The sequence below is a fragment of the Aspergillus eucalypticola genome (genome assembly GCF_003184535.1).
Source record: "Aspergillus eucalypticola CBS 122712 chromosome Unknown BO83scaffold_11, whole genome shotgun sequence".
NCBI lineage: Eukaryota > Fungi > Ascomycota > Eurotiomycetes > Eurotiales > Aspergillaceae > Aspergillus > Aspergillus eucalypticola.
In genome coordinates, this window is record NW_020290285.1 from 464,209 (window position 1) to 476,663 (window position 12,455).

The window sequence follows — 12,455 nt, forward strand, 5'->3', positions numbered from 1 at the left end:
CTAACCCCAAAACAGCATGGTGACGCTATCCGAACCAGGGCGCGGGTTACCTACCTGAACAGACAGATGAGGTGCTAGTTATCAAATACTAAGGTTATAGTCCAGTAGAAATTGGGTTAAATTGGCGAGAACATTGAGCGGATAATTTCACGCGTCTCCGATCCCGAAGGCTCCGATGATTGACAGGAGGTGTGTGAGGGTGTCCATGGACAAGGGCAGGCAGCTGACGGACGGACAGATGATCAAAGGGTGGCCGATTCATCAGCTGAGTGGACCGTGGGTTCGCCCTCACTCCAACCTGCATGCATTAAACCCACGCCAGATGAGATCCAGAAGAATCTAGCGGGGTAAGCGACCAGCCCATCCATGCCTGTGGGCTGTGCGGATCGGGGAATCTGGAGGGTCGTCCTCCAATACTGTTCGCGGATGACAAACTACCCGGCTAGACGGCACCGGCAGCTGCTGTTCCTCCTCTTCTCGGTGCCAACTGACCTCCGGAGCAGATAGGATAGATGGATAGATAGATAGTGGAATGAATGAATGGATGAATGGATGAATGGATGATGGCAAAAGCCCGTATGCAAGCCATATGATATTACTAACTAGCCACTCACTGAATCACTAATCATCGGCTTATGACGGGCGGCCGTTCGGACAACTGGCGTTGGACGTTACCGGTATTTACATGCCTGCCTGCCTGCCTTACCCGTAACGGCCGTGCCTTTGATGTCATGGCAGCCGTTCTCCGGGTCTTCTTGTTTGTTCTCCATCTGTAGATGGTAGACCACGTCTGGGGGTAAATGACTCCTACTTATGTACGCTACTCCGTTATGATTCATGATCCACACCCATCCCACATCCTCGGTTAGACAGATGCTTGCTTCAACTTCACTGTAAGAGGTGGGTTATTCCCGCACCATTTCAGTGACCAGCTGCCTTTTTCCAAATCTTTTGTTTCCCCTCCTCTCCGCGGATTTCCGATCGAGAGAGCAGTCAAGATCCAATCTTTGGAGCACGGGGGGAACGCTTCGCTCCGACCGACCGCCAAGTAAACACGGTACAGACTGCATGTAACTTTGTGTGGGATACATTCGTTTCCTTTGGGTTGGGATTTGCAATAATAATGATGATGATGATGCTTCTGCTTTCCTGTCCAGCCCTTCTGTTTTCTATTTTAGGCCGGGTGACCAGCTGGGTAATCTAGACCTGGGCATCCACCCCTTCCTGGGAGAAAACGGGCGTGTGGAGGAGGCTTCTAGAACGGGGGCTAAAGGGATCGAGTGGTAACATGTAGATGTATACAACTCACCTAACCTCGTTTCAAATGCAAACATTCAATGAGGTGCAAGTACTTGAGTTGGTGGAAAGTCCAGTAAAGTGAATGTGGTGGTGGTGGTGGTGGTTACAGTATTAAAAGAGAAATTATCATTAAATCCACCGCCCCAAAAGAGAAAAAGTATTTTTCTCCCCGTCCATCCCGCCGCTATTGCCGCCGCCGTCGATTTGGCTGGTGGCTCCCCAAATCCCATCCCCAAGACCGCCGCCGCACCTGCTTTGCTTTTTTGCTTTTTGACTTTCTTGTTCAGTTCGAGTTCCAAGTCTTCCCTGCCCCGGTGGAACCTCTCCGGTCTGCCTTCTCCCCTCTACTTTGTACTAGTCAATAACTAGACTAGAACGAACTGCCTGACTAGTCTAGCTCCTGCTCTTGCTCCTCCTCCTCCGTCCCTCACTATTATCTCCCTCCCTCAACTCAACTCTCCCTCTCCCATCCTTGTCGTCGCTCCTCCTCGTTTCTTCACGACTGTCGGTCTCTCTCCCCTCCTCTTGACTCACCAACGCAGCCGTTCTTGGATGGGGCGAATCTCTCCCCGCCCCTCAGCATCCTCCCGCCCGTCCAAGTTCCTGCACTGCGTCGACCTGAGTTCAACCACTACTTATCTCCCTCCCGCACCTGTTTCTCGACGAAAGATTTGTTCCGTCGCGCATACCGAAACCTCCGTGCCTCTCCCACTCTTGTCCCACCAACTGTCCTGAATTGTCTCCTCCCCCCCCACCAAAGCGACATCGCTATTATATGAAGTATTATCGCTCTCCTTATTACTCTGCAGCCGTTGTTTCCCCATTACTGTTGAGTTCAATCTCCCGGTATCTCCCGTGGAGGGGCATGTGTCCCACCCTGTGGTCTTGACCAAGTATGACGTCTGAAGCGACGGATTTTGCCCAAGCCAACGCCAACATGAACTCCGGTAAGCACCACCCTTCCACTACAACCAATTCAGACTCTTCACTCTGACTCGGCAATTTCTCAACTTTTAGCTGCTGAAACCCCTCAATCTCCTGCCCAGATGACCCCTGGACAGGCGACCGAGTTTAATGACAATGACTATAAGTTCAAGTCGCAACCCGGCCAAGTCCGGTTCTCGACCATAACGGAAGAAATTGAACCTTCGGATTCCTCGGCCCCTCCCCAAGTACCACCGGCCGATGACACGATGAACGATCAGGAGCAAGAGGAGGAACTGCGGTCCTTGGCTGCCAGCCTACAAAAATCACAGTTACAAGAGACGCGGTTGCGACAGTTCTCATATGACCCGATTTCTCTTCCATCTTCTAGGGTATGTACCCCATCTGTCTACTCACAATGGCCCTGTACCGCTATCCAGCGTCGAGGGTGGCGTGGAAGATCATGCCGCCTACTCCGGGACTGTCGGTTCCTCGCATGGCCCTGCATGATTTTCCAGATCTTCCAGATCTGAACAGAAACTGACTGCTGCATCCCCCTTACAGGTTGCGTCGCGAGAGTCAAGCGACCGCAGTGGTCGCGAAGCCAATGGATCAGGCCTGCCCTCTCCCCGAGACTCCCCGACGGTGTCCGCTATGCAGTCACCCCCGCTTACACCAGCCGCTACTCACTCACGTGAAGCCAAGTCTACTGATACCTCGTCAACCTCGAACACTACGGACAAAGGAGCCCCGGGGCAGTCCGCGGCCATGACCCCCACTACTTCTCCACCGACAAGCGCGACCCTAAAGAACAAAGCCTCCCAGAGTGCCCCCTCTTCACGACCCTCTTCAACCGACCAACTGTCGAAACAGAATAACGTCGCGCAAACATCGTCCCATCCGCTAAATTCCCCAAAACATAGGGCGCAGTTCTTTGTTGGCCCTGCGGCTGACGGAGGTGCACAGGATGAAAGCCCTCCGATGACCCCGAGGGTTGAAAGCTACACCCCTCCTGGTGCGATTACACCCGTCGGAGAGCCCAATGATCCATACGCTCGCAGCAAACGGCCCCCACCGCCAAAGAACCTCGCGCAACTGGACCAACGCTTTATCTTCAATGGCAGAGATGCGAAACGTCGCACAAACACCTCCTCGTCTTTCACCCGTCCCATGTCTCCTCGGTCCGCCAGTGCAAGTGATCTCAGGTCCACCGAAAAGCGCAGCGGCTTTTTCGGCAGCAAAAAAGAGGTCAAGCAGCAGGAACCGGAAAGCAAGCCGCACGGCCACATGTCCGAGCTAAAGCGCTTCTTCAAACGGAACCACCACAAACACAAGCGTGCTGATTCTCCCTCATCCATACCTTTCAAAAAGTCCAGCCGGTCTTCGGGCAAGAATGGCCCTTTCCACACATCGGATAGTGTTCCGTTTGCTGATGACCATGGTCTCAACTCAAAGTACGGGAAATTGGGCAAGGTCTTGGGTTCAGGAGCAGGTGGATCCGTTAGGTTGCTCAAGCGTAACAGCGACGGCGTGACCTTCGCTGTCAAGCAGTTTCGTGATCGCCATTCTTGGGAGAGCATGAAGGAGTATTCGAAGAAGGTGACTGCGGAATTTTGCATCGGCTCGACTCTTCATCACGGCAATATCATCGAGACACTGGATATTATCCAAGAAGGCAGCCATTGGTACGAGGTGATGGAGTATGCCCCGTTCGATTTGTTTGCGATTGTCATGACTGGAAAGATGGTCAAGGACGAGATTGCCTGCGCTTTCAAGCAGATACTCAGCGGGGTGGCCTACTTGCACGGAATGGGTTTGGCCCACCGGGATCTGAAATTGGACAATGTGGTCGTCAATGAACATGGTATCATGAAGCTTATCGACTTTGGGAGCGCGGTGGTTTTCCGGTACCCCTTTGAGAACGACATTGTTCCTGCTTCTGGTAAGTCGCGCCCTGCCGATCGACATGGGTGAGTTGGGCTTGCACCTTCTAACGCGTGGCAGGAATTGTCGGCTCTGATCCCTATTTGGCTCCGGAGGTGTACGATGAAAAGAAATATGATCCTCGCCCCACGGACGTCTGGTCTCTGGCCATCATCTTCTGCTGCATGACCTTGCGCCGATTTCCCTGGAAGCAGCCCCGTGTCAGCGATAACTCTTACCGACTCTTCGTCTCCCCGCCCACTCCCGGCACACCAGTTCCTGATACAGACCCCAAACGTCACCGAGTCGTCAAATCGTCTCCTGATCTCCAATCGGTGGCTCACGAACAAAAGGCCCCGCAGGTTGTTGACCCCAAGAAGGGGCCTATCGATCAACCCGTGCAGGCTAATGGACGTCAGGAGCCCCCGAAGAGTACTGCTCAGACAGGGCCTACCGCTGGAGAAGAGAACCGTCCTCCGGAGAGTCCACAGGAACGTACACCTACCAACAAGACCGCGGTAGAGGACAAGAACGGCCCTACTCACAAGCCCACCCGCACCACAAGCAAAGAAGCCCCCCCTCTTCCCGCTTCATCCCAGCCTTCCGGCCAACGCCAGGAAGTAATCAAGGGTCCCTGGAGACTTCTGCGACTTCTGCCACGCGAGAGCCGGTATATCGTCGGGCGCATGTTGAAGGTGGGCGTCAATGAACGCGCAACCCTCGATGACGTCCTGACCGACGAATGGGTTCGCAACATCAAGGCATGTCAGCAGGAGCTTTCTGGTGAGGTCATCCGGGCCCCTGGTCATACCCATGTTCTGGAACCACCATCCGCCAGTGTTCCCGTACCCAGCAAGGCCAAGTGATCTACTTCCTCCACTAGGTGTATGCGCTAGTGTTGATCTCCGTCCCCGTTTCTATGTCTTATCATGCCTTATAATTCCCCTGAACCGATTCATCCTACATCTTTTTTCCCATTCTCGATTGGAACTTTTCTTTCTATTCCCTACGGCCATGATGTTGGTCCGTTTCTGGGCGGGCTGTCATCATGATCTGGCTTGTTACTTTCTCGACGGTGGGATTCCAACTCGGCCAAATATACACCTGGAATCCACAGTAATCACCTCCCTTGTCCACTGTTTTGTTTATCTTCTCAATGCGCTTGTGCTGTTGGAAAGAGGATGTGGGTTTCCTATACTTCTGGTGTTTTTTTTTTTTTTTTTTTTTTTTTTTTTTTTTTTTTTTTTTTGTTTTTTTCCTTCGATCTAGGCGTTGAGGTCACTGTGTTCGTGGAGCGGGGCTGCTCAGGCAAATCACTCTCCCCTATAGAGGGTCGGCTGCTAGATTTTCTCCCTGTGAAATGCTGTTTCGCATGTTTCTTGCTGCGATTTCGTTCGCTTTGGTGCTTTTGGCTTCCGCATCTGCCTCGGGGGGGTTTTATCGTTTGCGCATCTGTCATGCCTCGGAGCCTTGTTTTTTCACCCAAATTGTCCTTTCACTGTAACCATGGAGAACAACTACTTTAGTAGATACTATAAATAAACGAGTGACTGTATACCTGCTCAATTTGACGTTTCATTTCGCTCCTTGTAGTTTCGTAGCATCTGTAACACCTCGGAAGCAGTTGACGTAAGGCAGGAGATGCGGAGATTGCGGAGTTTAGACCGGGGCGATAATCGGAGCCCATCAAAGGCTTCTTCCCACGCGACCGGCTCAACAGATCCTGGACTTCATCTTCCACCACCCTTCCACCCACCAACTCTACCTGATCATGGCCCAATCAGGTGAACCGGAGCCATTGGTCTCCTCCCTATGGACGCGATCCCTAATTGTACGTTCTCCCCCTTCTCCCCTCCCTGCATAGCCATCCTCCAACTAACTAACCAACCAACCACTCACTCAGTCCGGAGCCATCGCCGGCCTCACCGTTGACTGCTCCCTCTACCCCCTCGACACGATCAAAACCCGCCTCCAAAAAGCGCGCACACAAGGCCCTTCCACAACCTCCGCCGCCGCATCCAGCCTCTCCCTCCGCCAAACCATCCGCGGCATCTACGCCGGCCTTCCCTCCGTGCTCTTCGGCTCCGCCCCGTCCGCCGCATCCTTCTTCATCGTCTACGATGGCGTGAAACGATACCTCCTCCCTCCGTCCCCTTCCTCTACCTCTAACCCCAAGGATACCCCCATCCCCTCTCGCTCACACATCATCCTCACGCACTCCCTCGCCTCCTCAATGGGCGAAATCGCCGCCTGCGCCGTCCGCGTCCCCACCGAAGTCGTGAAGCAGCGCGCCCAAGCCGGTCTCTTCGGCGGCTCGAGTCTCCTCGCCTTCAAGGATATCCTCGCCCTCCGGAATGCCCCGAATGGTGGGGTGGGGCAGGTGCTCGGCGAGTTGTATCGTGGTGCCGGGATTACTATTGCCAGGGAGATTCCGTTTACTGTGTTGCAGTTTACTATGTGGGAGAGTATGAAGGAGGGGTATGCGAAGAAGGTCGGTGGTGGTGATGGGACTGGGGTTGTGCCTGCGTCGACGAGTGCTATGTTTGGGAGTGTTGCCGGAGCTATTTCGGCGGGTTTGACCACCCCGTTGGATGTTGTTAAGACTAGGGTTATGCTTGCGAGACGCGGTGGGGATGGTGAGAGGGTTAGGGTGAGGGATGTCGTTAGGGAGGTTTATAAGGAGGGTCTTGGGGCGTTTTGGAGGGGAATTGGGCCAAGGGTTGCGTGGATTGGGATTGGTGGGGCGGTGTTTTTGGGGAGTTATCAGTGGGCGTGGAATACGTTGGAGGGGAAGAGAGAGGGGGAGAGGGAGAGGTTGGAGAGGGAGGTGGTTTGATGGGTTATTAGTCCTGTATATAATTTTGTGGTGGGTGTTGGTGGTCTGTATACTAATTAGGCTATTGATGTTGGGGTGGTGGTGGTATACTCATAGACTAGATGGATGGGATTGTTATATAGAATGTTTTATGTTTCGATTGATGGTGGCATTTAGCTTTGGTTTTCCTCTATGGAGTTCTCCCTCAACATCCACGCCATATCTTCTACTTGTTCTGGAGTAAGGAGCTCCTTCATCTCCTGCAATGACAAGAAGTCATGATCCTCTATCGCGAACCCGGGCTCAACTGTCTACACCTAGCGTCAACTACCTGCATTTAGGATATTGTGTTATTGTAAAGAACCCACCTCAGTAATTAACAACCCCCTCTCCTCCCCATCGTCATCCTCATATTCCTTCTCAGGCAACAAATAGCTTCCCTTCCACTTGCCACCCTCCACCACCCACTCCACCTTCTCCCCTCTTTCCACATCGTGTCCCACCACAAACTCCTCTACCGGCGTCTTTCCCCCTTTCCGCTCATCCGCGTGAATCACCACATATCGCCCCCGTCCACGATGTAGTGTATGCACGGTTCGACTCTTGTTCCGGTGGAACGCGCCGAGCGGCGACCCCGGCGTCAGCAAGTAGTGGATGCGGCTACTGGCGGAGCGGGTGGCCGTGCCGTTGGCTATGGGGATTTCTTGTGGATGGCGGAAGGTCTCCTGGTAGTAGCCACCTTCGGGGTGTGGGTGGAGGTCGAGATATTGGATAGTTTGGGTGGCAGAGGGGGGTTCTTTGGTGGGTTGGGAGGGTGGGGGGAATGGAGGGTGGGTTTTGGTCATGGTTATGGTGGTGTAGTGTTGGGATGTGGATGGAGGTGGTTCTTTGTTCAGAGTGCTGGAGACTGTTGGATGTGAGCTGTGAGGTGGTTTTCAGTGGAGTTAGTATGCGGTTTGTTAGTGAACGGGTTGAGGCAGGGTATGTAAGTAGTATAGTGGATGAAAGGTGGATTGAGATGACATCAGAGAAAGAGAAAGAGGTTCTTGACTATTGCCGCATTGAGTAGTTGATTGATTTTGGTCATTGAGTGAAGGTTTGAGATGTCTAGATGGCCATTTGGCTTCTCTTATATAGTTCAAGTGCTGTGATATCATGGTGGAGATTAGTGCCGGTAACTGGGAACTCAAATCCGACTCTCAGCATAGTGAGAACAGAAGAGGGAAGATAGGAATAGCCCTGTAGATTCCACATCGTATTTGGATGGCTGCTCATCAGTAGATCGAGTGAAGATCAATAGCAGGAGGGGGGAAAGGAAGAAGGTGGAAGATGAGCAGATCCCCGAGGGAAGCCGGGGCTCGTGCCTCCCGCCAGAAAGGGAAGGAACGAAGTGAGCCCATCGTCAGTAACATCTCCCATTTCCATCCCCCATCCGCCATCCTTCCAGGCAACAAACTTCCCTCTTTTCCTTCTCCTCCTTCTCCCCGTCCTGCTCGCCCTCCTTTTCTGCTCTCTGTCATATTCATTCCTTATTGTGCTCTCTTCCCCTTCGGGCCTGTTTCCACTCCCTACCAGTCGGGGAATGTTCCCCTCCCCTCTCTCTCTGCGTGCCTGAGCGATCGTCGCTTCTGCCTCCGCATCGTCCCTTGCACCTCCGCATTTCCTCTTCCACTGCATTTTCTCTCCCCGCCCACTGCATGGCCCGAAAACCAAGCCACCAGAGGGTCACTTATGGTATGTCTATTGTCTGAAGTCGGTCTGCTGGGATTCACTGCCATCTACTCCCTGGTTACACCACGGCTGCGTTCCGCGCTTATCTGATCCTCCCACTTATGCGCCAAAGTGGACTCGAGACTGACATTCAATCTCTTCTCTTCCCTCTAGTCCTCCCTCTGCCTGATGCCCCTGGCGGGCATAGACTAGGCGTTAATGGTCTGACGGTCGATACGGACAATTCCATCCTGTGAGCTTTCCCCGTCCTCTTGCGCCAGTTGGTCGTCCGCAAACCCGGCTGTGATAAACTCCGCCCGTTCCCGAGTCAAAGCCACGCCAGTTCTAACTCCACATTCTTGCAAAGGTATTCCGCTGGTCGCGATGGTGTTGTATGCTCGTGGGACCTCAACCGACCCCTCTCCGGCGCATCGGCGTCGAAATCCGGTTCGACAACCTTCAGAAACCAAGTCCAGGCTCACAGCCATTGGATCAACGATATTGTCTTGACTAAGAACAACTCGGCGCTCGTTTCCGCATCGTCCGATACCACTGTGCGATTATGGCGACCGCACTCGGAAATCACCGAGGTGCCGCAACCCATCGGCAAACATGCCGACTACGTGAAAGCCTTGGCAACCCCCGGAAATCACTCCTCATGGGTGGCATCAGGCGGCCTGGATCACAAGCTCTATTTATGGGATTTGAATGGCGGCGGTGAGGTCCTTGGCATCGATGCGTGCGGGGAGGATCGGACGGCAAAGGGTTCGGTCTATGCACTAGGCGCTGTATCGTCCGTCCTGGCCAGTGGTGGACCGGAAAGCGTGGTCAGAGTGTGGGATCCGAAATCCGGAAAATTGATCACGAAGTTCGTGGGCCATACCGATAATATTCGAGATATCCTCATTAATCAAGATGGCGATACCATTATGACCGCGTCCTCCGACCAGACGGTCAAGGTTTGGTCACTGACAGCAGGAAGATGCATGCACACCTTGACAATGCACAACGACAGTGTCTGGTCGCTTTATTCGAATCATCCTCAGCTGTCGGTGTTCTATTCGAGTGATCGATCCGGCTTGGTCGCCAAAACGGACACGAGGCACTCTGCGGATATCGAGCAAGGTGTCTGCGTTGCAGCGCTGCAGGAGCACGAGGGCGTTATCAACGTCGTAGCTGCCGGAGACTATATCTGGACAGCAACACCAAAGTCTAGTATCAATCGGTGGAGGGATATTGATACCACAGCCAAGATAGAAGCCCCAGCTTCAGGGGAACGAAAGTCCAGCGCTGAAAAGGATGCGGCTAAAGGAATGCCCAAGAAGATACCATACGAATCGGTTCTCTTACTATCAAACACATCTACGTTCCCTAATTCGAGAGTTCCTCACGACGCGGCGCCAGGCGGCGCATCACATGCACAGGGCCAGGCTTCCGGCTCAGACATGGAGGATGAACTGGGATTGACCCTGCCCGTCCAGTCCTTGCCAGAGGAGACTATCGAAGGACAGCACGGATTGATCAAACACTTCATGTTAAATGACCGCAAACGGACTTTGACCCAAGATTCTGCGGGTGAGGTTGTCTTATGGGATCTTCTCAAGGTATGCTATGATCTTGGTCGGGACCGAACAAATGCTGATAGCTACAGTGTAAACCTATTCAATCCTTTGGCAAGCGGCATATGGATGATGTGGCCTCTGAGATTAACACCACGGAGAGTATTGCTCACTGGTGCACGATCGACATCCGCACCGGAAGGTTATCAGTGATTCTGGAGCCAGGACGCTGCTTTGACGCGGAGATATACGCCGACGAAACCGACATAGAAGATAGTTCGCAGTTCCGCGACGACCAGAGAAGTATGACAACAACTCTATAGTTGCTGCGTGATCGAGTGCTGATGACGAGCAGTCAACCTAGGCAAATGGATATTGCGCTGGCTCTTTGCACCACTGGTCGATGAGCACGTTCGGCGCGATGCCCAGTATCGTGCCATGGCAGTTGCAAGAGCGGAGGAAATGGCCAAATTGACCACAACGAGTGCCTCTGCGCCAATGGATATACCGTCAGCAGATGGTTCAAGGCGGCCGTTAGGTCTGCAGACTCCTATAGATGCCTCATTCTCAACCTTCCGGTCCGGATACGACACTCTTGGTAGCCCTACGACGCCCGGCTTCGGTATCGGCTACGCAACGAGTCCGGGGACGTTAGGGTCACCCGTGCTACCACCACATAGCTACAACAACAATAGCTACTTTGGAACATCTATCGGCGAGACTTCGGACTTTCTGTCATCACAGCAAAACCCGGACCTAACTCGAACATCTTTCTCGGACCGGTCGAGCGATTACTTTTCCTCCTCATCCAAGCCCCCGGGTCTGACTCCGCTAGACACAGAGAAGGCGCCAGCGACACCCGGAGAGCCGACGCCAACTGCTCTGCCTCAATCACCGGCCGAGCCTGACAAAGAGGAACGAAAGCGGGGAGGATCTATATTTGGGAAGAAATTTCGGATGGATTTCCCCAAGCGAATGGGCCGGTCCTCGTCGGAAGCCAAGCCCCAGATCCAAGAAGAAAAGATTGAAGAATCGGACAAGTCGTCTGTCAAGGAAGAGAAGGTTTTTGAAACTAATCTGGGTGGCTTCATCGAGCGAACCCGGCACGAGTACGAGGAATGGCTGTCTGCCAACCCGGGGCAGGAGTTGGTGTCTGCCTTTGCTCCTAGTCCTGACAACGAGACACCCGAACTGCAGATACCTCCTCGCACGGCCGTATTCATACAAGAGGAATCTGGCGACACGGCAGTGGCTTCAGACTTGTACAGGGGTACTGTGGCAGGCATTAGTCAGGAGATTGACAAGTTGGAGAAGTCCATCCCGTTATGGCTTGCGGACTTGCTGCTCAAGGTATGAATACCCCTCCTTTGGATATGGTATCCAGCTAATATAGGTAGAATCAAATGCCATTGAAAGAGCCAGTGAAGATTGCGTTCACGCTGAAACCTTACGACGATCTTCTGCCGCCTGTGGTCAAGCCAGAGTATGTACAGTGTACCCGTGGAAGAGTTGTGACTAATCAGGACAGGCCGGCTACGAGCGCAAACGCGAACAACAATCGACTCAACGCCAATCGCATGCTTCGAGCCAAGAAGATCCTTGCGTATGTTGCAGAACGGATCGACCCACCTAACCCCGATGAGCCCGAAGAGGATGCGATGAAGCCGGAAGAGTATCTGGAGTTGTATTGCCAGAAGATGGTATGTAGCTTTAGTGTCCATGTACAAGTGGAAATGCTAACCAAAACAGCTGATCCCGCCAAACATGACTCTTGCGACAATTCGGGCACATATCTGGCGCTCGTCTGGGGATATGCTACTGTATTACAAAGCGAACGGAAAGAAGGAGATCAAAACCACTCCCGACGGAGAGAGCAACCACCTTGAGGTTGGCTCTCATCGATTCCTTGATCCCGCAAGCGCCGGCGGAGAAGCTGGAAGCATGCCCCCAGGGAGCATCCACTCGCTGACAGCCTCAGGATCAGGTGCTGCCTCGATCAGGAATACCTGATGCGTGTGGTATTATTTCTCTGTGTATATTGGTGTTGGCATACCGAGTGTATGGCTGTACATAAGCAATAACAAGTTAGCGTAGATCAACCATTTCCACGGATATGTTGAATGAATGCATGCACACCAGACTATACTAAGAGGTGGGAGTGACGTCTGCATGAATAGATGATCTTCATGCAGGAACACGGGTTCGGAGACTATTTTGGTTATCTC

General features: G+C 53.0%; 1 protein-coding gene across 1 annotated transcript; it reads left to right on the forward strand.

The window, feature by feature from the left end:
- Nucleotides 1-2,345: 2,345 nt before the first annotated feature.
- BO83DRAFT_398496 (Pkinase-domain-containing protein) lies at nt 2,346-12,240 on the forward strand (the record flags this gene model as incomplete). Its single annotated transcript, XM_025533255.1, has 13 exons — nt 2,346-2,615; nt 2,788-4,165; nt 4,228-4,991; nt 6,050-6,960; nt 8,268-8,351; nt 8,676-8,695; nt 8,846-8,924; nt 9,039-10,275; nt 10,323-10,533; nt 10,586-11,580; nt 11,628-11,717; nt 11,754-11,930; nt 11,980-12,240. 13 exons carry the CDS (start codon nt 2,346-2,348, stop codon nt 12,238-12,240), a joined length of 6,477 nt encoding a protein of 2,158 aa, XP_025388513.1.
- Nucleotides 12,241-12,455: the final 215 nt, after the last annotated feature.